Source organism: Hyla sarda, chromosome 1 (assembly GCF_029499605.1).
Source record: "Hyla sarda isolate aHylSar1 chromosome 1, aHylSar1.hap1, whole genome shotgun sequence".
Taxonomy (NCBI): Eukaryota; Metazoa; Chordata; class Amphibia; order Anura; family Hylidae; genus Hyla; species Hyla sarda.
In genome coordinates this window covers 360408939-360436308 of record NC_079189.1, presented here as the reverse complement: position 1 = coordinate 360436308, position 27370 = coordinate 360408939, and the positions used below count along the sequence as shown (strand labels likewise).

General features: G+C 45.4%; 1 protein-coding gene across 3 annotated transcripts in view; it reads left to right on the top strand.

The window, feature by feature from the left end:
• The first annotated feature begins 13643 nt into the window (after positions 1-13643).
• VLDLR (very low density lipoprotein receptor) overlaps positions 13644-27370 on the top strand; it is a 37600-nt gene continuing 23873 nt past the window's right edge. For 2 of the 3 annotated variants that reach the window (XM_056522605.1, XM_056522595.1), the window contains exon 1: positions 13646-14273. In XM_056522605.1, coding sequence (XP_056378580.1) covers positions 14189-14273 — 85 coding nt within the window. In that variant the 5' untranslated portion in view covers positions 13646-14188. Of the gene's footprint in view, positions 14274-27370 lie in introns of all 3 variants that reach the window. The other variant, XM_056522613.1, reaches the window with a different exon arrangement.

The following is a 27370-nucleotide window of genomic DNA, read 5'->3' as shown; positions in this document are numbered from 1 at the left end:
TCACCTCTGGCCAGGTTAGGGTTAACAATCCTCCAGCGCGTCAGGCCCGATGCTGACATCACTATGACACATGCGCAGATGATCCTCCGGAGCGAGGGCCAACTGCGCATGCGCCCATCACGGCATCCGATTCGCTGAAAGCAGCCCAATCCGCATTCAGCTTAGAAGAAGCTGAAAGTAAGGAGGGTGCGCGCTGATGACGACAGAGGATTCCGTCGCGCGGGAGGCGGGCACGTATGGAGCGAGGGGCAGGCCGGCCTCCAACACACCACCCTCCACGGTGACGTCGCAATGGCAAGATTGCGGTGGAAGAAAAGAAAAAAGTGGTAGAGGCAAGGCAGGAAGCAGATGAAGAAACCAGCTTCCGGGTCTGGAAAAAAGGTAAGCAAAACACCACATACAGAACCGTTAGCAACATTAAAAAAAAAGCCATAATAACATATAGCCACAGAACTAACTAACTGCCAAAAGTAGGTTAAGGCAGTGGAGAACCCATTTAATGGCTGCAGAAAAATCCTTTTCAGTGAAAAAAACACTGCTCCCTGTCCACCAGAATGCTAATGGGACTAGGATGTGAAACGCTGCTGGAATGAGCTTTTCTGTGTAACACACACACACAGCAATGTCCATCCTATCTGTATGCAGTGTAATGAATAATATGACGAGCCACAAAATGGATGCCGATTATATAGGGCTGTGACATCACAGGGGTAACTGGCTGCTGATAGGCTGCCTCCTGTATGTGATTCAGGGTCATCCCGCCTACTTCCCTTCTCACCTTGCCTTCCCAGCATTCCTTGCCCCATGTACTTACATGTGGATCCACCATTTTAGATGCCCTGGAGCCTGGACCACAGGAAATGGAGTGTAATGAAGCGATTTGCGCAGTTAAATCGTGGCGATATTCGTATTCATTGCGAATCGAATATTTCATGAGATTCGTAACAAATTCGGGTTTGTCAGCTTTGATTCGCTCATCTCTAATATATGATGTGAGGGGTGGACTGACTTATGTGAGATTCTGTATTTATATATATATATATATATATATTTAATGTGAGGGGTGGACTGACTTATGTGAGATACTGTATATATATATGATGTGAGGGGTAGATTGACTTATGTGAGATACTGTATATATGTTATGTCCTGCACTCCGGGCAGACACACTGGCCGTGAGCGCTCTCCTATTCTGCCTACCTCTGGAGGCGGGGCCGGGATTCGCATCGTGGGACATGCCCACATGCGAATCCCTGCCGTCACTGACCTCCCTCGTCCGTTGTCCCTCCTGTGCTCTCGCAGCATCTTATAACTGAGGTGCAGGTATAGGAGGCAGGGGCACGCATGGGCCGCTGCCCAGAGATTTAAAGGGCCTCTACGCCCTTAATTATTAGTTACACCTGCACCTCAGTTATAAGATTATGCACCTCCCATCACTCCCTGCTGGATCTTTGTTGCCTTGTGCCTGAGAAAGCTTTCATTTGCCTTACCTTTCCGTGTTCCAGACTCCATTGTTCCGTGACATGAACTTGCTCCTGTGCCACCTGCCTATAGACCTCCTGCTACATTCCTGACTCTGCACCTGTGCCGCCAGCCCGGACCTTCAGCTATCCTGACCACGACTTGCCATAACCCTCCTGTGCCTCGTATTTCCTCAGCCGCCTGTGTGGTAGAGTCGCCACCTTAGACTCCGCTCCCTGGCAAGGCCCGCATCATCAGCCACACAGGTCCAGCGCATCCGCTACTTCCCTGTGTGCTACAGCTTATTGCCGTGAGTCTTACAGTAAGATCTGGCCATGGATCCCTCTGAGGTACCTCTGCCTGAAGTTATGGTCCTTTCCTACGTCGTAGTTCTACAGTCGCAGCAGTTAGCCCATCAAGCACAACAACTATGTCAATTGTCTGCCATGATGCAGCAGCTTCTAGCCTTGAAGCAAAAGTAGCCACAACCTGCTTCTTGTCAGGATCCGAGTTGGCGGAGGGTGAGGACACTGGAAGTGGATCCTCTGTACCAGAGAGGTGATGGCGTGGGCCGTACCAGGGGAACGGAGTCTAAGGGGTTACTGGTATTCACCAGAGCCCGCCGCAAAGCGGGATGGACTTGCTGCGGCAGGTAACCCCCAGGTCGTTCCTCCCAGTAGCGACTCAACCTCTCTGGCGGCTGAGATGGTGCGGTACAAAAGGACAAGGCAAGGCAAGGTCAGACATAGCAGAAAGGTCAGGGCAGGCGGCAAGGTTCGTAGTCAGGGGCAACAGCAGAGATTCTGGAAACACAGGCAAGGACACACTGGAACGCTTTCACTAGGCACTAGGCAACAAGATCCGGCAGGGACAGGAAGGGGAAGTGATGTTTTATAGGGGAAAACAGTGATTGGACTAGATTGGGCCAGGCACCAATTAGTGGTGCACTGGCCCTTTAAATTTCAGAGAGCCGGCGCGCGCGCGCCCTAGAGAGCGGGGCCGCGCGCGCCGGGCAGGGACAGAGGAAGGACGGAGCGGGTGAGAAGGGACATGGGATGCGATCCGTGAGCGGGCACGTCCCGTCCCGCGGATCGCATCCCCTCCATTGACGGGGTAGCAGCGCTCTCGGTCAGCAGCGCCGACTGGAGCGCTGCAAGCAGAGTAACGCCGCGAGCGCTCCGGGGAAGCAGCGGGACCCAGAGCGCTCGGCGTTACACTTCTGTTTCTCCACCTCTTCCTTCAGTTCCTCCCAGACCCAAGCTTCGTTTACCCTTACCCAAGAAGTATGAAGGTGATCCAAAGTTGTGTAGAGGCTTCGTGACACAGTGTTCCATGCATCTGGAGCTCATGGCGGATCAGTTACCGATGGAATGAGCTATGTTTGTAGTCAGTCTTTTGTCCAGAAAAGCCCTGGCCTGGGTTACTCCTCTCTGATATAGTAATGATCCATTTTTCTCTAACCTGCTAGCCTTCCTAGCAGAATTTCGTAGTGTATTTGAAGAACCCACACAAACCTCCTCAGAAAAGAGGGCTCTTCTGAACCTCAGCCAGGGGAATTCCTCCGTTGGCGACTACACGGTTCAGTTCCGCAGTCTTGCCTCTGAACTGACCTGGAACGAAGAGGCCTTGTGTGCTACATTTAAAAAAGGACTGTCCAGTAGAATTAAAAATGCTCTAGCTGCACGAGATCCTCCTTCTACCCTATGTGAGCTAATCCATTTAGCCACTCGCATTGACATGCGTTTTGCCGAGAGGCAGGAAAAACTTCGTATGGAAAGAAAACATGCCCGAACGTGGCGATTTCCTCGCTTGGCACCCGTGTTCCAACGATGAACTCTACAATCTTCTTTGCATCTTGCCGAAGAGGCTATGCAAGTGGACTGCTCTCACTTAACGCAGCTGAAAAAATCCCGACGATGCAATGAGAATTTGTGCCTACACTGTGCCAGTCCGGAGCACTTTCTCAAAGACTGTTCTATGTGTCCACAGCGTACGGGAAACACTCGCACCGAGGACACGTGGGAGAGGCGTCCCTAGGTGTGAATAGTACCTCTCCTCGTTTGACTATTCCAGTTCAAGTCAATATATCTGCCAAGACTTTGCTCTTCGCTTGTGCATTTTTGGACTCAGGTTCTGCTTGCGACTTCATAGATGCCTCCTTGGTCCATAAACATTGTCTTCCTGTGACTCGGCTTGCTAAGCCCTTGTATATTTCCTCTGTTAATGGACAAAATCTGAACTGTATGGTGCTAGTCTGCACAGAACCTCTCGTCATGCAAGTTGGAGTCTTACATAAGGAAAACATTTTGTTCTATGTACTTCGGAGCATCTGCTCGGTCTTCCATGGCTTCAACGTCATTCTCCTTAACTTGACTGGAAATCTGGTGAGTTCACTCCCTGGGGACAGTTTTGCCAAAATCACTGTCTTGTGCCAATCCAGTCTAAAGCTGTCTCTTCTCTGCCTCCTATGTCTGCTCTGCCTCTTCCATATCAAGACTATTCTGATGTTTTCTGCTAAAAGCAGGCCGAGACTCTTCCACCACATCGTCCCTATGATTGCCCCATTGACACAGCCTGGAATCATGCCTCCTCGTGGAAGAATCTATCCATTATCTGTTCCTGAGACACAAGCCATGGCAAAATATATCCAAGGGAACCCCCAAAAGGGATTTATTCGAAAGTCCTCCTCTCCTGCCAGAGCAGGATTCTTCTTTGTGGAGAAGAAGGATGGTTCTCTCCGTTCACGTATTGACTACAGGGATCTTAATGAGATCACAATCAAAAATCACTATCCTCTTCCCCTGATCTCTGAACTTTTTGATTGTCTTCGGGGAGCCAAGGTCTTCTCAAAATTGGATTTGCGGGGAGCATATAATCTTATCGTTATCTGTGAAGGAGACAAATGGAAGACGGCCTTCAATATCCAAGATGGACATTTTGAGTATCTAGTGATGCCTTTCGGTCTCTGTAATGCACCAGCTGTCTTTCAAGAATTTGTCAATTATATCTTCCGAGATCTTCTCTATACCTGTGTTGTCGTAAATCTGGATGACATTGTGATCTTCTCACCTAATCTGGAGGAGCATCGCTCACATGTCCGTCTGGTTCTTCAGCACCTCCGGGACAATCATCTTTACGTTAAACTGGAGAAATGCTTATTAGAGAGATCTTGTCTTCCGTTTTTCAGTTACATTGTTTCTCACCAAGTTCTACAGATGGATCCTGACAAACTGACTGGGGTATTAGATTGGCCTCGCCCTACTGTACTCCGGGCTATTTAACGCTTTCTGGGATTTGACAATTATTATCGCCAGTTCATCCCACATTTCTCTTCCTTGGTTTCTCTGATTGTGGCTCTCACTAAGAAGAGCTCTAACCCCAAGTCTTGGCCTCAAGAAGCCGAAGAGGCCTTCTCTCGCTTAATGTCGGCATTTGCCTCTGCTCCTGTGCTTTCAAGACCTGATCCTGAAAAACCCGTTGCTTTGAAGGTTAACGCTTCATCTGTAGGAGCTGGTGCCGTTCTTACCCAGAAATACTCTAAGGGAAAAATTGTAACTTGGAGTTTCTTTTCTAAGACTTTCTCGCCTGCAGAGAGGAACTACTCTATCGGAGATCGAGAACTCCTTGTTTACAAGCTTGCCTTAGAAGAGTGGCGACATTTATTAGAAGGTTCTTCTCATCCGGTCAGCATCTATTCAAACCATAAAATCTCCCTTATTTTTAGTCTGTGCAGAGATTTAATCCTCGCCAGGCTAGATGGTTTTCTTTCCAGATTTAACTTCTTCATTCATTTCCGCCCGGCTAATAAGAACGTCAGAGCCGAGACTCTTTCCACGCATATTATTCCTCCGGAGTGATTGATTACAGCAGCTCCTGCCGTTCTTCAAGCAAGGTCCTTCTGGGAAATCTTTTGTGCCTGTTAAACTGAGACATAGAGTATTGAATTGGGGACACTCCTCTTTGCTAGCTGGTCACCCTGGAGTACGGAAGACTACTCAGCTTATCTCCCAGCATTACTGGTGGCCGCATCTTGAAGGCGATGTCACCGATTTTGTCCGTTCCTGTGTTACCTGTGCGCATGACAAAACTCCTCGGCAGAGACCAGCAGGACTCTTACAGCCTTTGCCTATTCCGGAGACTCCCTGGTCTCACATAGCTATGGATTTTATTACCAATCTGCCACCTTCCTGTAATAATATGGTCATCTGGGTGGTGGTCGATGGATTCTCCAAGATGGCTCATTTCATTCCGCTACCAGGTCTTCCATCTGCCCCACAGCTGGCAAAACATTTTCTTCAACATATTTTCTGCCTTTATGGCCTTCCAAATCCTATCGTCTCGTGGTGTGCAATTCGTTTCCAAGTTCTGGTGTTATCTCTGTTCCCGTCTGAACATCAATATGGACTTTTCCTCTGCCTACCATCCTCAGTCCAATGGCCAAGTGGAGAGGGTGAATCAAATCTTGGAAAGCTACCTCTGTCATTTTGTCTCAGCTCGACAGGATGATTGGGTCGACCTTCTACCTTGGGCTGAATTCTCCTACCATCATAAGGATTCTGAGTCCACAAGGGCTTCTCAGTTCTTTGTTGTTTATGGACATCATCTTCGTTCTCCTCTTCCTATTCCAGCCTCCTCTGGCATGCCAGCTGCTGATGAGCTTCTTCGAGACTTCTCCTCCATTTGGCAACAGACTCGGCATTCTCTGTCTCAAGCCTCCTCACATATGAAGGTCAAGGCGGATAAGAAAAGAAGACCTCCTCCGTCCTTCTCTCCCCGTGATAAGGTTTGGTTGTCCTCCAAATACATTTGTTTCAAGATTCCGAGTTACAAGTTGGGTCCTCGTTTCCTGGGCCCATTTGAGGTGTTACAAAGAATAAATCCAGTCTGTTATAAACTTCGTCTGCCTTCTTCCCAACATATTCCTAATTCTTTCCATGTGTCTCTCCTCAAGCCACTTGTGACAAACTGATTCTCACAAAAGAATGTTCTTTCCAAGCCTATCTCTAGTTCTACAGATGTGTTCGAGGTCAAGGAAATTTTAGCCTCCAAAACCGTGAGAAGGAAACTCTAATTTTTGGTTGACTAGAGAGGATTCGGTCCAGAGGACAGATCTTGGGAGCCTTGGGAGGAGAATATCCTAGACCGTGATTTACTCCGGAACTTTTTGAGTCACAAAAAGAGGGGGAGACAAAGGGAGTACTGTTATGTTCTCGCAGCATCGGCGCGCGTGTCCCCGCCTCCTAAGGCGCACGTGTGCCGGTGCTGAGATTTAAAGGGCTAGTATGCCCTTAATTATTAGTTACGCCTTCACCTCAGCTATGTTTCTGCACCTCCCATCACTCCCTGCCGGATCTTTGTTGCCTTGTGCCTGAGAGTAAGCTTTCCTTTGCCTTACCTTTCCATGTTCTAGACTTCATTGTTCTGTGACCTGACCTTGCTCCTGTGCCGCCTGCCTATAAACCTCCTGCTACATTCCAAACTCCGCACCTGTGCCGCTAGCCCTGACCTTCAGCTATCCTGACCATGACTTGGCATATTCCTCCTGTGCCTCGTATTTCCTCAGCCGGCTGTGTGGTCGAGTCGTGCCAGGGGTAGTGACCTGGGTGCCGCCTGCCGCAGCAAGACCATCCTGCTAAGCGGCGGGCTCTGGTGAAAACCAGCCGCACCTTAGACTCCGCTCTCTGGCACGGCCCGCGTCATTAGCCACACAGGTCCAGTGGATCCACTACTTCCCTGTGTGCTACAGCGTATTGCCGTGAGTCTTACAATATATATGATGTGAGGGGTGGACTGACTTATGTGAGATACTGTATATATAATGTGAGAGCTGGACTGACTTATGTGAGATACTGTATGTCAGGCCCAAGGCCTGATTATTAGAATCCTATATGTGTACTATAATTATAACTTTGTGATGTATTATCCAAGACATGGGTGAGGAGTCATTCAGACGGTGTATCCTTTGTTTTTTGTGTATTGCATTTTATTGGGGGTCTGGCTGTTTGGTTTCTCCTTTGAAGTCATGCAACTGGTCCCATCATATAATCAAACAGATAAGGAGTCGGGAAGAGAGATGCCCCACCTGGTGGGATCAGAGGGGAGGGGGGGAATGGAGTTTCCCTCCAAAGAAGCAGATAAGACTTAAAAACTGTTGTTCAAGGCTGTGCCTCAAGCTGACAAGACCATCCTCAGAACAGCACTCACATGGACTGCTATATCATCATGCTGTAAGAACTTCATCTTTTGTTTTCTGAACTTGCCTTGCAAAACTCTTTTATATATTTTTATACCTGTATGTCATTTGTTTCTGTATTTTTATATAGTCAGCACTGTGATACCTTTTATCAGATTAAATGTTTAATTAATCAGCTCTGGTCTTTGATCTCTAAATATATGAGCTCACCTTTCTGAAGGCAGCTCTGGTGGAAACACATTTATCTCAGGGTTAATTTGGTGACTTGCTGGGACTAGTAGTGGATACCCAGAGGTCTGGCGGCTTTAACCCTTGCACCATCACACTCTCTCTATCATCTTGGCTGGACCGATAGGGTGTGATCGTGACACTGTATATATAATGTGAGAGGTGGACTGACTTATATGAGATACTGTATATATATATATATATATATATATATATATATATATATATATGATGTGAGGGGTGGACTGATTTATGTGAGATACTGTATATAATGTGAGGGGTGGACTGACTTATGTGAGATACTGTATATAATGTGAGGGGTGGACGGACTTATGTGAGATACTGTATAATATATATATTGCAGACAAGGTAGAGCTGCTCACCACTCATGCGTCTAATGCACGTCCTCGTGCTACGGACACCGGTACCGCTCCCGGCTCAGTAGAAGTCACACAAGAAAACGTCCGGCACTCAGGGGGTTGCAGGTAAAACTTGGAGATGGCTTTATTCAGACGCTATAAGGCAGGACACAATCTGACGCGTTTCGCACGCTCAGGTGCTTAGTCGTAGATAGACATACATTCAAAGGTACGAGTTAAAATACACATGAGTTTGGTCACATGACCACATGAATCTTAATTAAAACTGTTGGTTACAAAACATGGAACTGGGAATCATGATTACATATAGCATCTAGGAGAGAGTTCACACATGGGCGCATGCATTGCGATTTTAGATTTAGTTTCAATTTTTATTTTCACTACAGTTTTTAATTCTACTCCTAACTGATCTAGTCCATCTCAAAATTTCCATCTATTTAGTGCCCGTATCAACAGGACTAAATAATTTAGACTAGAAGTATAAGGGGAGATATAAACTGTGCTGTTTATCTGATGACTATTAAACGCATAACATGTGTCTCCGTGTGTGAACTCCTACCTATATTGCAACAAAAACTCCAAATGTATTGGTATATTTAGATTTACATAACGAGGAGTATTCAACCAAAGACTACACACGCAAAATAAATACAGAATATACGCATTGGATATACCCTCTTATTACATTTATGTGCACGTCAGCATTAAATCCAATCTTTTATTTAACCCTTGTGGGTACCTCATTCCCAAAAGGAACATCCAATGGGCCTCTCTATTATATAATTTCCTCCTGAGATCGCCTCCTCTGGGTCCTAAAGTAACTTTTTCTACCCCTGATACTCGTAGGTAGGTAGTGTCCCCCAAATGGGACTCTCTGAAATGACGTGACAGCATAGAGATGCTTGTTAGGGTACTTTTAGCATCTGATATGTGTTTCCTAAACCTCATTTATAATGAATTCCCCGAGCCTACATACTGCAAATTGCAGACTATACAGGTAGCTACATATATGATAGATTTAGTGTTACAGTTAATATACTGATATATATTATGTGTCCTACCTGTTGTACAAGATGTTATTGTATTCGAATTTACCATGTGGACACAAGTGACACATCTAGTATGACCACATTTGCGATTGCCTATATTCCTAAGCCAGTCCCGGTCCCTTGTATATTCTTTTTAACTGGTGAACAGGCTGGGTGAAACTCTGGTTCCAATAGTGGGGCCTCTTTTGGACACAATAGAAATGCCATCTGATAATATATCTCTTAATATCGGATCCGTTTCTAGTGCTGGGATATACCTATTTATAATTTTCTTAATTTGTCCAAATTGGGTACTGTATGATGTCACAAAAAATGGTTGTTTATCTTTGTTTTTGCCTATCTTCCCTCCAGCATTGTACAAATCTCTTCTATTTAGATGTCTTCTAGAATAGGATACTAGTTCTTCACGCCCCAATCCCTCTATTCTTTTATGTGCTTTTTTTAAGATTTTTTCACTGTAGCCCCTCTCCTCAAATCTAGTATGGAGTTCTTCAGCTGCAATTTTAAATTGTTTTTCGCAAGAACAATTGCGTTTAATTCTACATAATTCCCCAAAGGGAATATTATCCAAGACGTGTCGTGGATGGCAGGAGGCCAGTAAGATAGAATTGGAAGCTGTATCTTTTCTATAGGGACGAATTTCTATGCCATCACCCCTGCCAATCAACGAAATGTCCAGGAAATTAATTACATTTTTATCAAAATGTGAGGTGAAACCCAAATTTAAATTATTATTCCCGATATACCTGACAAACTCCGAAAATTGTACTTCCGTACCCCTCCAGATTATAGATGATTTACTGATAATCTGGAGGGGTACGGAAGGACAAATTAAGAAAATTATAAATAGGTATCTCCCAGTACTAGAAACGGATCCGATATTAAGAGATATATTATCAGATGGCATTTCTATTGTGTCCAAAAGAGGCCCCACTATTGGAACCAGAGTTTCACCCAGCCTGTTCACCAGTCAAAAAGAATATACAAGGGACCGGGACTGGCTTAGGAAAATAGGCAATCGCAAATGTGGTCATACTAGATGTGTCACTTGTTCGTATTCGAACACAATAACATCTTGTACAACAGGTAGGACACATAATATATATCAGTATATTAACTGTAACACTAAATCTATCATATATGTAGCTACCTGTATAGTCTGCAATTTGCAGTATGTAGGCTGCTCGGGGAATTCATTAAAAATGAGGTTTAGGAAACACATATCAGATGCTAAAAGTACCCTAACAAGCATCTCTATGCTGTCACGTCATTTCAGAGAGTCCCATTTGGGGGACACTACCTACCTACGAGTATCAGGGGTAGAAAAAGTTACTTTAGGACCCAGAGGAGGCGATCTCAGGAGGAAATTATATAATAGAGAGGCCCATTGGATGTTCCTTTTGGGAACGAGGTACCCACAAGGGTTAAATAAAAGATTGGATTTAATGCTGACGTGCACATAAATGTAATAAGAGGGTATATCCAATGCGTATATTCTGTATTTATTTTGCGTGTGTAGTCTTTGGTTGAATACTCCTCGTTATGTAAATCTAAATATACCAATACATTTGGAGTTTTTGTTGCAATATAGGTAGGAGTTCACACACGGAGACACATGTTATGCGTTTAATAGTCATCAGATAAACAGCACAGTTTATATCTCCCCTTATACTTCTAGTCTAAATTATTTAGTCCTGTTGATACGGGCACTAAATAGATGGAAATTTTGAGATGGACTAGATCAGTTAGGAGTAGAGTTAAAAACTGTAGTGAAAATTAAAATTGAAACTAAATCTAAAATCGCAATGCATGCGCCCATGTGTGAACTCTCTCCTAGATGCTATATGTAATCATGATTCCCAGTTCCATGTTTTGTAACCAACAGTTTTAATTAAGATTCATGTGGTCATGTGACCAAACTCATGTGTATTTTAACTCGTACCTTTGAATGTATGTCTATCTACGACTAAGCACCTGAGCGTGCGAAACGCGTCAGATTGTGTCCTGTCTTATAACGTCTGAATAAAGCCATCTACAAGTTTTACCTGCAACCCCCTGAGTGCCGGACGTTTTCTTGTGTGATAAATATATATATATATATATATATATATATATATATATATATTAGGGATCGACCGATATCGATTTTTTAGGGCCGATACCAATAATCTGTGGAGGTTAGGGCTGATAACCGATAACTTATACCGATATTCCGCAAACTCTATTACCGCAGCATTCCTCAACCTGTGGCTTTTCTCAGGATGTCAGGGCCTGATGGGATTTGTTGTTTTGTAACAGCTGGAGAGCCACAGGTTGGGGAACATTGTCTTACAGCTTCTATTCTGATCCAGTACTGAAATCTCTCAGCATGGCTCAGTGTTTATTTTTCATACAACTTGTTGTTGCCATTCAGGGGTTTACAGTATACCAGCCATTATACAGTAACCTGAGACAGTATAGGAGATGCTAACTGTTCATGTGCACTGCTGGGGATATGCCTGATGACAAGCTTGTTGACTGTTTCCAGTAGCCACCAGCCAAACTGTAAAGACTATAGTGCAGACTGTGACTAAGGATCAGCACATGGGAAGCAATGTATTTACTATGTTACATAACCTTGTCCATCCTGAGAGTAGTTTTCCACTGACGGTTCAAGGGTGACTAGGGCACTAGTGAGTATAGGCCATCTATATGGTGCAGACAGAAGGGCTGACATTGTGACTAGGGCACTAGTGAGTATAAGGCAGGAGGGAGCGGTGACAGCGTCATTAGGGCACTAGTGAGTATAGGGCAGGTTGGGGGGCTGACAGTGTGACTTGGGCACTAGTGAGTATAAGACCATGTATACAGGGCAGGCAGGCCGGCTGACAGTGTGAGTAGGGCACTAGTGAGTATAAAACCATGTATACAGGGCAGGCAGGCCGGCTGACAGTGTGACTAGGGCACTAGTGAGTATATGACCATGTATACAGGGCAGGCAGGCCGGCTGACAGTGTGAGTAGGGCACTAGTGAGTATAAAACCATGTATACAGGGCAGGCAGGCCGGCTGACAGTGTGACTAGGGCACTAGTGAGTATAAGACCATGTATACAGGGCAGGCAGGCCGGCTGACAGTGTGAGTAGGGCACTAGTGAGTATAAGACCATGTATACAGGGCAGGCAGGCCGGCTGACAGTGTGACTAGGGCACTAGTGAGTATAAGACCATGTATACAGGGCAGGCAGGCCGGCTGACAGTGTGAGTAGGGCACTAGTGAGTATAAGACCATGTATACAGGGCAGGCAGGCAGGCCGGCTGACAGTGTGACTAGGGCACTAGTGAGTATAAGACCATGTATACAGGGCAGGCAGGCCGGCTGACAATGTGAGTAGACAACTAGAGAGCATAAGGCCATATATACATGGCAGGCAGGCGGGGGCTTACAGTGTGACTAGGGCACTAGTGAGTATAAAACCATGTATACAGGGCAGGCAGGCCGGCTGACAGTGTGACTAGGGCACTAGTGAGTATAAGACCATGTATACAGGGCAGGCAGGCCGGCTGACAGTGTGACTAGGGCACTAGTGAGTATATGACCATGTATACAGGGCAGGCAGGCCGGCTGACAGTGTGACTAGGGCACTAGTGAGTATAAGACCATGTATACAGGGCAGGCAGGCCGGCTGACAGTGTGACTAGGGCACTAGTGAGTATAAGACCATGTATACAGGGCAGGCAGGCAGGCCGGCTGACAGTGTGACTAGGGCACTAGTGAGTATAAGACCATGTATACAGGGCAGGCAGGCCGGCTGACAGTGTGACTAGGGCACTAGTGAGTATAAGACCATGTATACAGGGCAGGCAGGCCGGCTGACAGTGTGACTAGGGCACTAGTGAGTATAAGACCATGTATACAGGGCAGGCAGGCCGGCTGACAGTGTGACTAGGGCACTAGTGAGTATAAGACCATGTATACAGGGCAGGCAGGCCGGCTGACAGTGTGAGTAGGGCACTAGTGAGTATAAGACCATGTATACAGGGCAGGCAGGCCGGCTGACAGTGTGACTAGGGCACTAGTGAGTATAAGACCATGTATACAGGGCAGGCAGGCCGGCTGACAGTGTGAGTAGGGCACTAGTGAGTATAAGACCATGTATACAGGGCAGGCAGGCAGGCCGGCTGACAGTGTGACTAGGGCACTAGTGAGTATAAGACCATGTATACAGGGCAGGCAGGCCGGCTGACAATGTGAGTAGACAACTAGAGAGCATAAGGCCATATATACATGGCAGGCAGGCCGGCTGACAGTGTGACTAGGGCGGTAGTGCGTATAGAGCCATGTATACAGGCAGGCGGGCGGGCGGGCTGACAGTGACAGCAGCACACATGTCACCTGAAGGACACGGACACCATGCGCTAGGCTCCCCTCCCCCCTGACACATGTCACACCCCCCGGTCGGCAGGCTGACCGTCCCCGCCGCCATGTGCTCGCCTCCGTGCCCTCCCCCGTCAGGTGATCCCCATCCCCGGCACCAGTGCGGGCTGCACGTTTTCCCGGATCATGCAATCCACGGCCGAGCTGGATCCCAGAGACGTGTGGAGCAGATCCAGAGTGAGCGTGCTCGGGGGCGCCGCCTGCCGCTCCAGCTCCTCATCTTCACGCCGCCTGCTGCACCTCCAGCTGCCGCCGCTCTTATAAGGGAGCGTCCAAGGAGCCCCTCGTAAGCGTACGTCTCCTCCGCCTTTCCTGCACCGCTTGCCCGGGGGTTACCGCTGCCATCTGTCGCCTGGAACCTGCAGTGGAGGATTACAAAGAGAGGGTGGTGTTCCGCTGCGTGTCCTCCCCTCCAGCTGGCTCTCCGGGGGGCTGGCTGCTGCTGCTGCGGGGTGCAGCGAGATGAGCGCGTCCTGGTCCGGGCTGCTGCCGCTGCTGTTGCTGCTTGGTACTTGCTGTCTTCACCCGGAGAGAGACTGGGTACACGGTGAGTGCTGTCACTAATACATGGCTGCTGCAGGGAGGGACGGGCACCGGGCCAGCTGCTGAGGTCTCCTCCGGTACCTGACCGGCTACTGTAATGCCATTATGTCTGCCGGCTTGGGGGTGCACCGGTTAAGTGTCATGCATTGTGCCACCTCCTAGCTGGCAGCATGCTGCTTTCAGTTCACCCTGTTGGCATATTAATGCATTCTGTCCTCTTGACAAAGGAAATCCTTCTTCTTAGAACCAAACCTTTGTAGCCTTCACCTGCTGGCATATGTTTACAACTAGTAGAGGGCAAGACTTGTTGTCAGTGGCACTACCAGCTCTTCGTTGTGTGTCCTAGCTTGTTGTGTGGGTTAAACATGGGGATGTGCCCCTCTGCCAAGGAAGATGCCAGCCTGTCTTGGCTGGTTTGTGTCTGATACTACTGTGAACACTGCTGTCTCTTGACCCCCAGTTACCAGGGAACCACAGGGCTCTGAGGCTTCATGAACTTGACTAGAAATCATTGGGGGCTGGGAAGACCTGCTATGGAAAGTTCTACTGGTGGGTTAACCCTGTGTCTTCCAGTAAACCATGTTTCTTTGTGTCCCCATCTTTGCAGTCCAGTCTGTGTACTGTCACTTTATGAAGCGGACACCAGTAGATTGCTTTTCCCTTAATAGATCATTTAGCTAACAAGCTTCTTCAGTGAGCTGCTTTCTGATGACTTGGGCTGGATCTACTCTACCTGCTGCCAGTGACATGTCCATTAATACTCCTAATGTCCGATATAGTGCCATATGGAAACAACCCAATGGTCACATAGTGCCTTCTGTTAGGCCTAGCTTCATTGGGTAGCCATCCACTGTTGGTACAGGCCAGGAGCATCACCATTAGGTTGTTTGGTTAGAAAGCCTTATAGGAAGTCTGAGGAGATCCCCGTTCAGGACACTCATCTAGTGTCAACAATCCATTGATTGAAATGGAAACTGTCGCTTCAGCTTCCATGCTGATGATCCTGCAGCGAGACCATGTGATCTTACACTCTGGAAAGACATTAACCAAAATGAAGAATTATTTTGATTGGTCTTTTCTTGGATGATGTCCTAATATTTTGTTGGTGTCCTATTACACCGTTTGATCATCTGAACAGGCCAATAGTGTCCTTGTTCTTTAATGCAACAATAGACAAGAGGGAAAGTGCTCCTAGTGTGATAACGTTATTAAATGCAGTATAATGTATAGAGGCAAAACTGCTCACCAAAATGAGTTGTACTGCGACCAAGTACAAGTATGGTGTAGGCTGGACGTTAACCCTCGACGGGTGAAGTTAGGCAGCCGTTCCTGGCAACACAGGTAAAGCACTCACAAGAGGATCCCTCCAAGGAACAGCACAGGAATCAAACCGGCGCTCAGACTTCAATTTAAAAATGTTCTTTATTTCCCGGAATGCAACGTGTTTTGCTGGATAACCAGCTTCATTGATGCCTGATGAAGCTGGTTATCCAGCGAAACGCGTTGCATGCCGGGAAATAAAGAACATTTTGCAATTGAAGTCTGTGAGCGCCGTTTGATTCCTGTGCTGTTCCTTGGAGGGATCCTCTTGTGAGTGTTGTTCTTTAATGGGCTCAGTGATCAACTGACGGTATTGTGTTAGCGGGTTATAATGGTGGAAGTAAAGGGTCCCAGTGATCCAGTAATTAAGTGCAGCCCTGCCTGCAAGATCATGTTTAGGTTCCCTAATCAAGCGCTGATCAGTGCTCATATTGTGACAGCAGTCAGCCCATCTAAAAGGGTATTCAGCCTTGTTTATAAAGGACAATATAAACATTCAGAATGGTAAATAAGTGACTGTGAGGGCCCATGCATACTACAGATTTTCTACTCTATTTATTCTTCAGGGAAATCTCTTCACAGAATCCTATTGATCCCTATAGGATTCTGCTGCTCAGTACACACTACAGAAGTCCAGTAGTGGAATTTCTGACATTGATCTGGATTCTGAAAAGTGAACACATTATTTTGCCAGAATTCCTCACAGAAAAGCCCCTTGTGAATGGGACTCTAAATCTTGTTGCGGAAATGAACCTCCACAATTCAATGTGCAGCTACAACTCAAATATGCTGAGGAAAATTGGTGCTTATCTGGAGCAGAAATAAAAGGTCCCAATGACTTTATGGGATTCTAATCATCCAGCAGAAATTTGCGTGGAAATTATGTTATGTGAACGTACACTTTAAAATTTCATCTCTGAACACAATTTCCCTAGCCTTGTAATGGCATTATAACTTCAAGGTATCCTTTCTATTACAGCACCAATCACCTCTTTGATAGCCCTTGTGAATAAGGCTGGTTTACATGGACTAAATATATCTTCCTATTTCTATATCTAGTTTAGCTTTGGCGGCAATAGACTAAGTATTGCACTTCCAAGCCCTTAACCCCTTAAGGACTGTCTTTTTTTTTTTTTTTTCGTTTTTTGCTCTTTGCCTTTAAAAAATCATAACTCTTTAAATTTTGCACCTAAAAATCCATATGAGTGCTATATTTTTCGCCACCAATTCTACTTTGTAATGACTTCAGTCATTTTGCCCAAAAATCTACGGTGAAACGGGGGAAAAAAATAGACAAAACTGAGAAAGAAAACGCCGTTTTGTAACTTTTGTTGGCTTCCGTTTATATGTACCGTATATACTCGAGTATAGGCCGAGTTTTTCAGCACGATTTTTCGTGCTGAAAACACCCCCCTCGGCTTATACTCGAGTGAACTCCCCCACCCGCAGTGGTCTTCAACCTGCGGACCTCCAGAGGTTTCAAAACTACAACTCCCAGCAAGCCCGGGCAGCCATCGGCTGTCCGGGCTTGCTGGGAGTTGTAGTTTTGAAACCTCCGGAGGTCCGCAGGTTGAAGACCACTGCGGCCTTCAACATCATCCAGCCCCCTCTCACCCCCTTTAGTTCTGAGTACTCACCTCCGCTCGGCGCTGGTCCGGTCCTGCAGGACTGTCTGGTGAGGAGGTGGTCCGGTGGGATAGTGTTCCGGGCTGCTATCTTCACCGGGGAGGCCTCTTCTAAGCGCTTCGGGCCCGGCCTCAGAATAGTCACGTTGCCGTGACAACGACGCAGAGGTGCGTTCATTGCCAACGTAATTCTGCGTCATTGTCAAGGCAACGCCTCTATTCCGGGCCGGAAGCGCGGAGAAGAGGCGCCCCCGGTGAAGATAGCAGCCCGGACCACCTCCTCACCGGACAGCCCTGCAGGACCGGACCAGCGCCGAGCGGAGGTGAGTACTCAGAACTAAAGGGGGTGAGAGGGGGCTGGATGATGTTGAAGGCCGCAGTGGTCTTCAACCTGCGGACCTCCGGAGGTTTCAAAACTACAACTCCCAGCAAGCCCGGACAGCCGATGGCTGCCCGGGCTTGCTGGGAGTTGTAGTTTTGAAACCTCTGGAGGTCCGCAGGTTGAAGACCACTGAGGGCGAATGATGAGAAGAGGATGATGAAGGGGGGGTGTGGGATGATAAGGGGATGATGAAGGGGGGATGTGTGGGATGACAAGGGGATGATGAAGGGGGGATGTGTGGGATGATAAGGGGATGATGAAGGGGGGATGTGTGGGATGATGACAAGGGGATGATGATGATGATGAGGATGTTAATGACGGGTCTGGATGATGACGGGGGGGGGGGGATGAGGTATTTCCCACCCTAGGCTTATACTCGAGTCAATAACTTTTCCTGGGATTTTGGGTTGAAATTAGGGGTCTCGGCTTATACTCGGGTCGGCTTATACTCGAGTATATACGGTAGTAAATTTTTCAGTAAAATGACACCTGATCTTTATTCTATACGTTCATATGATTAAAATGATACCCTACTTATGTAGTTTTGATTTTGTTGTACTTCTGGAAAAATCAGAACTACATGCAGGAAAATGAATACGTTTAAAATTGTCATTTCTGACCCCTATAACTTTTATTTTTGCGCCGTGATCTGAAGTTTTTAACGGTACCATTTTTGCATTGATAGGACTTATTGATCGCTTTTTTTATGATATAAAGTGACCAAAAATGCACTATTTTTTGCGCGTACACCATTGACCGTGCGGTTTAATTAACAATATTTTTATAATTCGGACATCTCCGCACGCAGCGATACCATATATATTTTTATTTACACTTTTTTTTATGGGAAAAGGGGGTGATTCAAACTTTTATTAGGGAAGGGGTTAAATGATATTTATTCACTTTTTTCACTTTTTTTTTTTTGCAGTGTTATAGCTCCCATAGGGGACTATAACACTGCACACACTGATCTTTTACATTGATCACTGGTTTCTCATAAGAAACCAGTGATCGATGATTCTGCCGCTTGACTGCTCGTGCCTGGATCACAGGCACTGAGCAGTCATTCGGCGATCTGACAGCGGGGAGGCAGGTAGGGACCCTCCTGCTGTCCTGTAAGCTGTTCAGGATGCCGAGATTTCGCCGCGGCTATCCCGAACAGCCCACTGAGCTAACGGCATACTTTCACTTTAGACACGGCGTTCAACTTTGAACGCCGCGTCTAAAGGGTTAATAGCGCGGCCGTGGCCACGTGTTATAGATCGGGTGCGGACACATGACGTTCCAGTACGTCATGTGTCCTTAAGGGGTTAAGGAAGTAAGCTTATTGTAAAAGTTAAGTGCCAAACAGGGTTAGGGCTTGTTCACCTCAGTATTCTGCCATCTGCAGAGGCAATGTGTACTACCATTGGCACTATGGGCCCCAATGTAGTCAACCAACGACTGCAGTTGGATCAACTGGGCAATTAATTATACCAGTTCATACCTACTTTGACAGGATCCTGTATTCTTGACACCAAAAAGTCAAACTGAAGGAGTACTGTCATGGTATAGGTCCTGCATTGCATTATGTCTATGAAATGAGCACAGGAGCTGTACTCTCCTCATGGGCAGTGAGCAACAGCTGCTGTCAGCAAGGACTTTTCACTAGTGACTGACATCAATGATTTAACCACTTAAGGCGACAGGGCATACAGGTACATCCTTGTCCCATGGGCCTTAATGCACCAGGGCATACCTGTAGCTAGACATTTAGGGTACCTGTTAACAAACTTGCCAAGCGGGGCTCTGTGACATGGCCCCAGCTCACACAGCAGGATGACTGACAAGCCAGGAGCCCGCACAAAACCCTGCTTGTCTTGCCCTCACTTCCTGTATCTGGTCTTTACAGACACACAGGCAATAGCTGCAGGGACTTATTTTATTTTTTTAATCCATGTATGTTACAAACATAGAATGGTATTATCTACATTATATAAAGACAGGCAGTGGCAATTCTGCCATTGCCCTTTATTAACATTGACCTACAGAATAAAAATTTTATTCTTACCATAAAATCAAAACCTCCCAAAAGTTGCAAAACTGCATAAATGCCAATCATGGCATATGAAAGTTGGTGACATGGCAGTGGGTTTGGACAGACTGTACAAGCAGAGTGCAAATATCGCTGATCAATGCTTTTGGGTTTTTCCATTCACTAACTGGGATCAGTCACTGTAGTTAAAGGAGTAGTCCAGTGGTGAAAAACTTATCCCCTATCCTAAGGATAGGGGATAAGTTTGACCGCTGGGGCCCCCTGCGATCTCTGTACGGGGACCGGGCTCTCCGGCCAGATGGTGGGTGTCGACCTCTGCACGAAGCAGCGGCTGACACGCCCCCTCAACACATCTCTATGGCAGAGCCGGAGATTGCCGAAGGCAGCGCTTTGGCTCTGCCATAAAGTTGTATTGAGGGGGCGTGTCGGCCGCCGCTTCGTGCGGAGGTCAACACTCCCCCCTTCCCGCAGCCTGTCGGGGTTCCGTACAGGAGATCGCAGGGGGCCCCAGCGGTTGGCCCCCCCGAGATCTCAAAGTTATTCCCTATCCTTAGGATAGGGGATAAGTTAACCACTGGGTTCATCACTGGACTACTCTAACAGTTTAACCAAATCTGCAAAACATCTTGCAACAGCTGAAGGCTTCCTGTCTGGGGAAACTCTTGTCCATCCTTGCCTTAAGTGCTAGTTATTGTGTTCTGGGTGAACATTTGAGCTTCTAAAGTACCCCAAGATTTCATTAACCGGTTTGAAAATAACTCTAGTTGGCTGTCTTGTACTGTCCTAGATTTAGTAGGGATGTGTATTTTTTATTTTTAAACTTTAAATCAACTGGTGCCAAAAAGCTATACAGATTTGTGAAGTTCTTCCATATAAAAATCTTAATCTTTCCAGTAATTATCAGCTGTTATATGCTCCAGGTAAGGTGTGTAGTTTTGACCATAGTGCTCTTTGCTGCCACCTGTCTGTTTCAGGAAATGTCCAGAGCAGGAGGGTTTTATGGTGGTTTGCTTCTCCTATGGACAGTTCCTGACACTGACAGAGGTAGCAGCAGAGAACACTGGTCACACTGGAAAGAATTGCACAACTTTTCTCTGGAGCATACAGCAGCTAGGTACTGAGGCTTAAATTTACCAATCTGTAGTCCCCTTTAAGGACAATGGTGATCAATACAGATCATGGCATCTGTGGCACTTTTAATGACCTGATCCCTGCAGTCAATGAGATCAGCCAAGATTACAGGCGGCTGTCCCCTCGCCTGTTGCCATCATCCTTGGGTATTTTCTGGTCTTCCAGCAGATATAGATTAGTGCTATGCATAGCACTGAACATTAGCAATCTAATAAATAGTCCCCCTATGGGAACAGTGTAAAAAGCCCCCAATAATTTAAATTGCCTCTTTACTATTACTAAAAGCATAAAAAATATAAATCACTTACTGTAAATTGTACTCAAGTTGCAAAATTGCATTTCTAAAATATAAATATATATATTCATTCATTCACATACTAAATATAAATTTTTATGGGCTAAGTTTAGTGCTAAAAGCCAGCACAAGCGCATTGCCAGTAGTATCACTATTCAGCTAAATGCCTTTAGAGCACACTGAATGCTGGGCTCCAAAAAGTCACCCAAGTGACCGGAGTAGATCAGCCATCATTTCATTCTGCAGAAAGTCAGCTATTACAGCTATTACATTAGTTATGAATGAATCGAAGTGAAGACAGGAAACTGTTGCAAAATATAGACACATCAAGTCACCCACCCCATAGAACAGTGCCTACAAGTGACTGCTTTGCTGTATTTTCAATGGCAGTATTGCCATTCAAGGTCTAACTGTCTACAATTCCAGACTTTATAGACAAGCTGCTAGCACAGTGGTCTCCAAACTGCAACCTTCAGCTGTTGTAAGACTACTGCCAACATGCACGGGCAGCCAACAGCTGTCTGGGGGTTGTAGTTTTTGCAACAGCTGGTGGTCCACAGTTTGAAGACCACTGTGCTGGACTCCCTGACAAGGTGAATGGGTTGTAGAATTCACTGGAAATGGGCACTGTAACACTTGGCTGCCAATACTGAGTTATGGTCTGTTATGCCCCTTTTATACCATCACAATGTGGGCACTTGTTTCCTCCAAGAACACTTGGGCTAGGATTAACATGTGCCTTAGAATTTATTCAACTCCGGTGCTAGATAAGATTAGACTTATTTGCTAACTTTCATGTGAGGAGAATAAAGTGAGACCCAAAGGTTTTCCATTTTCTGCTTCTTGTGCCTCTAAAGCTGCCTAAAGATCTGTTCATTTTGTTTGTGAGAAAAGCATTCCATCCCTTTAAAAGGAACAAGTGATGTCGACATATCTGTCCAATCTGCAAGCATCATGTTATAGAACAGGAGATTTGATGGTTTATATATTCATGTAAATCCCATTCTGGACTAGGTAGCAAAGTGGTAGTTTTTTTTATTTTAATCAACTGGTGTGCCAAAAAGTTACAGATCTGTAAATTCTATTAATCTTAATCCTTCTATTACTTAGCTGCTGTATGCTCAACAGGAAGTTCTTATTTTTGAAGTTCTCTTCAGTCTGACCTTAGTGCTCTGACACCACTGTCCAGAGCAGAAGCAAATCCCCATAGCAAACCTTTCCTGCTCTGGACAGTTCCTGACATGGACAGAGGTGTCAGCAGAGAGCAGAGCTGTAGCCCAAGGAAAGCCATAAAATGATATACAGGATATAACCAGATCAGTACAGGTGACCACACCAGCAGAATAGGGAGTACAGCTCAAGTATCATACAGGATATAACTCGGGATACGTAATGTGCACAGTGACTTCACAGCTGAATAGTGAGTACAGCCCTGGGAGTATAATACAGGAGGATGTAATAGGGAGGCATTAGAGTGCCCATACTAAATTATAGAAAAACCTGTACTCTCCTCCAGCGCTCCTGCTATGCCCGGCTCCAGTCCTCTTCCGGAGCTGCAGCATGTCTTTGGGCCCAGAGTGACATCGTGGCCCAGTGTTATACTGCTAAGCAACAGCATGACACACTGGGGCCTGTTGTCTCTCCGGGCCCAAGTGTCACACTGCAGCTCAGGAAGAGGATTGCACCCAGGGATCTGAGCAGGGCACAGTGGGAGCGCTGGAGGGAGTACAGTTTTATTTATTTATTTTTTAAATATTAAGGGCATTCATCTAAAATGTCCTCTGAGCTAATCCAGGTCCACAGTAGCAAATTTGCGGAGTACTGATCAGCTCAGTGAGTGGAGGGTCCCTACCTGCCTCCGGTTTATCTAATCAGCCCCTAAATGTAAATAAACCCCTTCCCTAATAAGTTTTGATCACCCCCTTTTCCCATTTAAATATGTGGTGTCGTCGCATGCATCAATGTCCGACCTATCGAAATATAACTTTAACCCCTTAAGGACGCAGGACGTAAATGTACGTCCTGGTGAGGTGGTACTTAACGCACCAGGACATTTACGTCCTAAGCATAACCGCGGGCATCGGAGCGATGCCCGTGTCATGCGCGGCTGATCCCGGCTGCTGATCGCAGCCAGGGACCCGCCGGCAATGGCCGACGCCCGCGATCTCGCGGGCGTCCGCAATTAACCCCTCAGGTGCCGGGATCAATACAGATCCCGGCATTTGCGGCGGTTCGCGATTTAAATGAACGATCGGATCGCCCGCAGCGCTGCGGCGGGGATCCGATCATTCATAACGCCGCACGGAGGTCCCCTCTCCTTCCTCCGTGCGGCTCCCGGCATCTCCTGCTCTGGTCTGTGATCGAGCAGACCAGAGCAGGAGATGACCGATAATACTGATCTGTTCTATGTCCTATACATAGAACAGATCAGTATTAGCAATCATGGTATTGCTATGAATAGTCCCCTATGGGGACTATTCAAGTGTAAAAAAATGTAAAAAAATGTAAAAGTGAAAAATCCCCTCCCCCAATAAAAAAGTAAAACGTCCGTTTTTTCCTATTTTACCCCCAAAAAGCATAAAAACATTTTTATAGACATATTTGGTATCGCCGCGTGCGTAAATGTCCGAACTGTTAAAATAAAATGTTAATGATCCCGTACGGTGAACGGCGTGAACGAAAAAAAATAGTCAAAAATTCCTACTTTAATACATTTTAAGTTTTTTATATGCAAATGTGGTATCAAAAAAAAGTACAGATCATGGCGCAAAAAATGAGCCCCCATACCGCCACTTATACGGAAAAATAAAAAAGTTAGAGGTCATCAAAATAAAGGGATTATAAACGTACTAATTTGGTTAAAAAGTTTGTGATTTTTTTTAAGCGCAACAATAATATAAAAGTATATAATAATGGGTATCATTTTAATCGTATTGACCCTCAGAATAAAGAACACACGTCACTTTTACCATAAATTGTACGGCGTGAAAACAAAACCTTCCAAAATTAGCAAAATTGCGTTTTTCATTTTAATTTCCCCACAAAAATAGTGTTTTTTTGGTTGCGCCATACATTTTATGATATAATGAGTGATGTCATTACAAAGGACAACTGGTCGCGCAAAAAACAAGCCCTCATACTAGTCTGTGGATGAAAATATAAAAGTTATGATTTTTAGAAGGCGAGAAGGAAAAAATGAAAACGTAAAAATTAAATTCTGAGTCCTTAAGGCCAAAATGGGCTGAGTCCTTAAGGGGTTAATTAAATGAAGCGCATGGTCAATGGTAAAAATAATAAAAATGCCAAAGTCCAGAATTGATTTTGATAAAAAAAAAAATTGATTAAAAAAAGTATCAAACATGCGCAAAAATCCCTTAAACTTTGTTTTTTAGCTTTACCATTTTTGTCTTTGGGAATTAACCCCTTCCTAACAAGTTTGACCCCCCCCCCTTTTCCCATTTTTAAAATAAAAAACCATGCGTAAATGTCCAAACTATTAAACTAGAAGGTTAGCTAAACCACACAATCGATAGCAGGGGTGTGGAAATTTTAATAGACCAATTTTTGCTTTTACACTTGTGATACTTTAGGCCAGCCTGATTACAGAAATACCATGTCTGTATAGTTTGTCATGTTTTACAGATTTAAAAAAATTAATTCTTTAAAAGATCTAAAGGGTTAATAGCCAGCCACAGCGATGGCCGCATGCTGGCTATTAGCAGCTGCCTCGGCTACTGAGAACAGCTGAGGGCTGCAGAGTATGGAGCAGGCATGAGTCAGGAGCCTTCTACATACTGACTGCAGAGCACTGCTGGCCAAAGCAGGACTAAGGGCCAGAGAAACTCGCCTGCTCAGCACCCGGAACTGCATGTCCCGGGCATCTGGCCATAGGAATTCCACATCCCTGAATAGCGTACACATAAAAAAATGTAAGTCCAATTGTGTACTTTTGGTAACTTCATATACCAGTAAATGATCAAAGTCCAATCAAAACATAAATGGTACCAATAAGTAAGGTAGTTGTGGAGATCCTAGGTTACCTGTATGGCGGCACTAGCATGGCAGGTGGTTGCAAGAGGCCTGTTACTGGTGGCAGTGCCGGCGCATCCCCATGCACCTCTCTGCCCGGGACTATCCTGCCAGGACCACATATGTCATCACTGACATGACGGCTCTCTCCTCCCAGGCAGCCACTGCAGTACTCTTAAAGGGCCACATAATGCAGCAGCTGCCTGGGAGGTAGAAAAAACAAAAGGGAGCAGGTCTGTGCCGCATTTACAGGGGCAGCTCAACTTGCCACATGAGAGGCTGGAAGACGGTACTATCTGTTTACTTCCCTTTCTAGGCAGAAATGCACAGCTTTCCTGTAGCACAATTACAACCATGGTCAAGGAAATGCTAAGGAAAGCTTCTCGCATAGGAATAATGTTCTACCTCCTGGCTGCCTGGGAGGTAGAAAAAAAACAAGGGGATCAAGTCTGCCCCCTTTACAGAGTCTGAGGCAGCTACAGCTCTGGCAGTGAGCACTGTAGTCAGACAGAAGCGATTCAATAAGAAAAGAACTTCCTGTGGAGCAAACAGCGGCTAAGTACTAGAAGGATTAAGATTATTAAATAGAAGTGATCTACAAATCTGTAACTTTCTGGCACCAGTTGATAGGAAAATAGTTTTCCACTGGAGTACCCCTCTAACCCAGAATGATAAGCTATAATGGTACTTTTTCTACAAAACTATGGCCCAGATTTTTCAAACATTTTTTTTTCACAACAACCAATCACAGCTCAGCTAACAAGCTCTGGTAAACTGAAAGCTGAGCTGTGATTGGTTGCTGGGGGAAATCACTTTTTTATCAGTTTGATAAATCTGAGCCCATATATCTATTCAGCTCCTCATCAATGTTATGCCTGCAGGTAAGTTATTAATGTGATCAGTTCCCAAGCTGGACTGTTCACATGGGCATAGTTTCTGGGTTTAGTTCCAAATTATGCGTGGATTTATAAGAAATGTCAGTGTGGTAGTAGATGGGTAGTTCAGGGTTTTTTATTTTCTCCTCCTTGAGCCCTCTGCCCAACCCTTTTTAGCAATTTAATGTGCCAACCTGATCCTGGAAGTGATGTGCTAGAAGAATCATGGTGGTGGCCACTAGACAGATTCGGGGTGCACCTCAGAACCCCAATGCCGTTGTATTGAACACTAGCAATCCAGCAGTTTCATTCGGTCATGGCTGTACCAAAGCACTGGAGACATGTGTGAACATGCTAGAATGCTTTCAGCCAAGAGCAGAAGGGGAAACATACAGAATAAAATGACATTTGGGAAGTCTTAATTTCAGAATATTCTCCTTTTTTCATCAGGAAAAATATATTTAAAAAATTGGCAAGTTCTAGATGCTTATTCAACATACACTTTATATATTTTTTCTTATACCACAAGGATAATGTGAAGAAAACCCACTGTTAGGAATTCCTAAGGATCATCAAGCTACTCTAATGACTCTCCTGTCACATGCATAGAATATAATGAAATATCTTGTGAGAAATCCTCTGCCAGCTTTCTATGAACAGGGTTTTGACACTTGAATTATGATTTGGAGAAATATTTAGACTAAAAGAATCACTCTAAAGCTAAGTACACTGTGGGATTTTCTTTCTATAGTCTTTAAATAGTGATCCAGTTAGTAAAGAGAAACTAATGGATGGACAAGATGCCTCCCTCTTCAAAGTGGAGACAAATATATACTTTTGGTGATCTTAAGGCTAGCTTTCCCCTCAACTATTCATTAACTTTACCTGTAATAGCTGTTCAAGTATATTGTCACCTGCACACTGGTTACACCGATCTCATGCACTTGCAGCCCTATTGTGTTGATCAGAAGTTTTGGAGGATTTTCTTGACTTTAAAAAAAAAAATTTTTTAGCATACTTCTTTTGCCATAAGAGTACACTCACTGGTCAAGCATACTAACCAATGTAATCTGATTCCTGCAGGTGCTTTTACCTGAACTTTTATGCTTCTATGCCTGTTCAGTGTAGCTTTCATTAGAGTAAACTGTGTGCAGCCTTCTGAAAAGGGTCTAATTGTAATGCACTGGCAGCATTATTTCATTCGAGAAATCATGTCTCCTAAAATAGGACCTCTAGGTGTGCTGATACCATCCAGAACAAAATCCTGTCTGCAGAATACTTTGTCCAAGCTGAAGCACTGACATGGACAAAGTCTAGGAAGTGAGGATGGGACTAACACTTTGTGCTCACGCCTGTTCTATCAGACTGCAGGCTACCTTTGTTTTTATGCTTCAGTGACCAGCACTGTA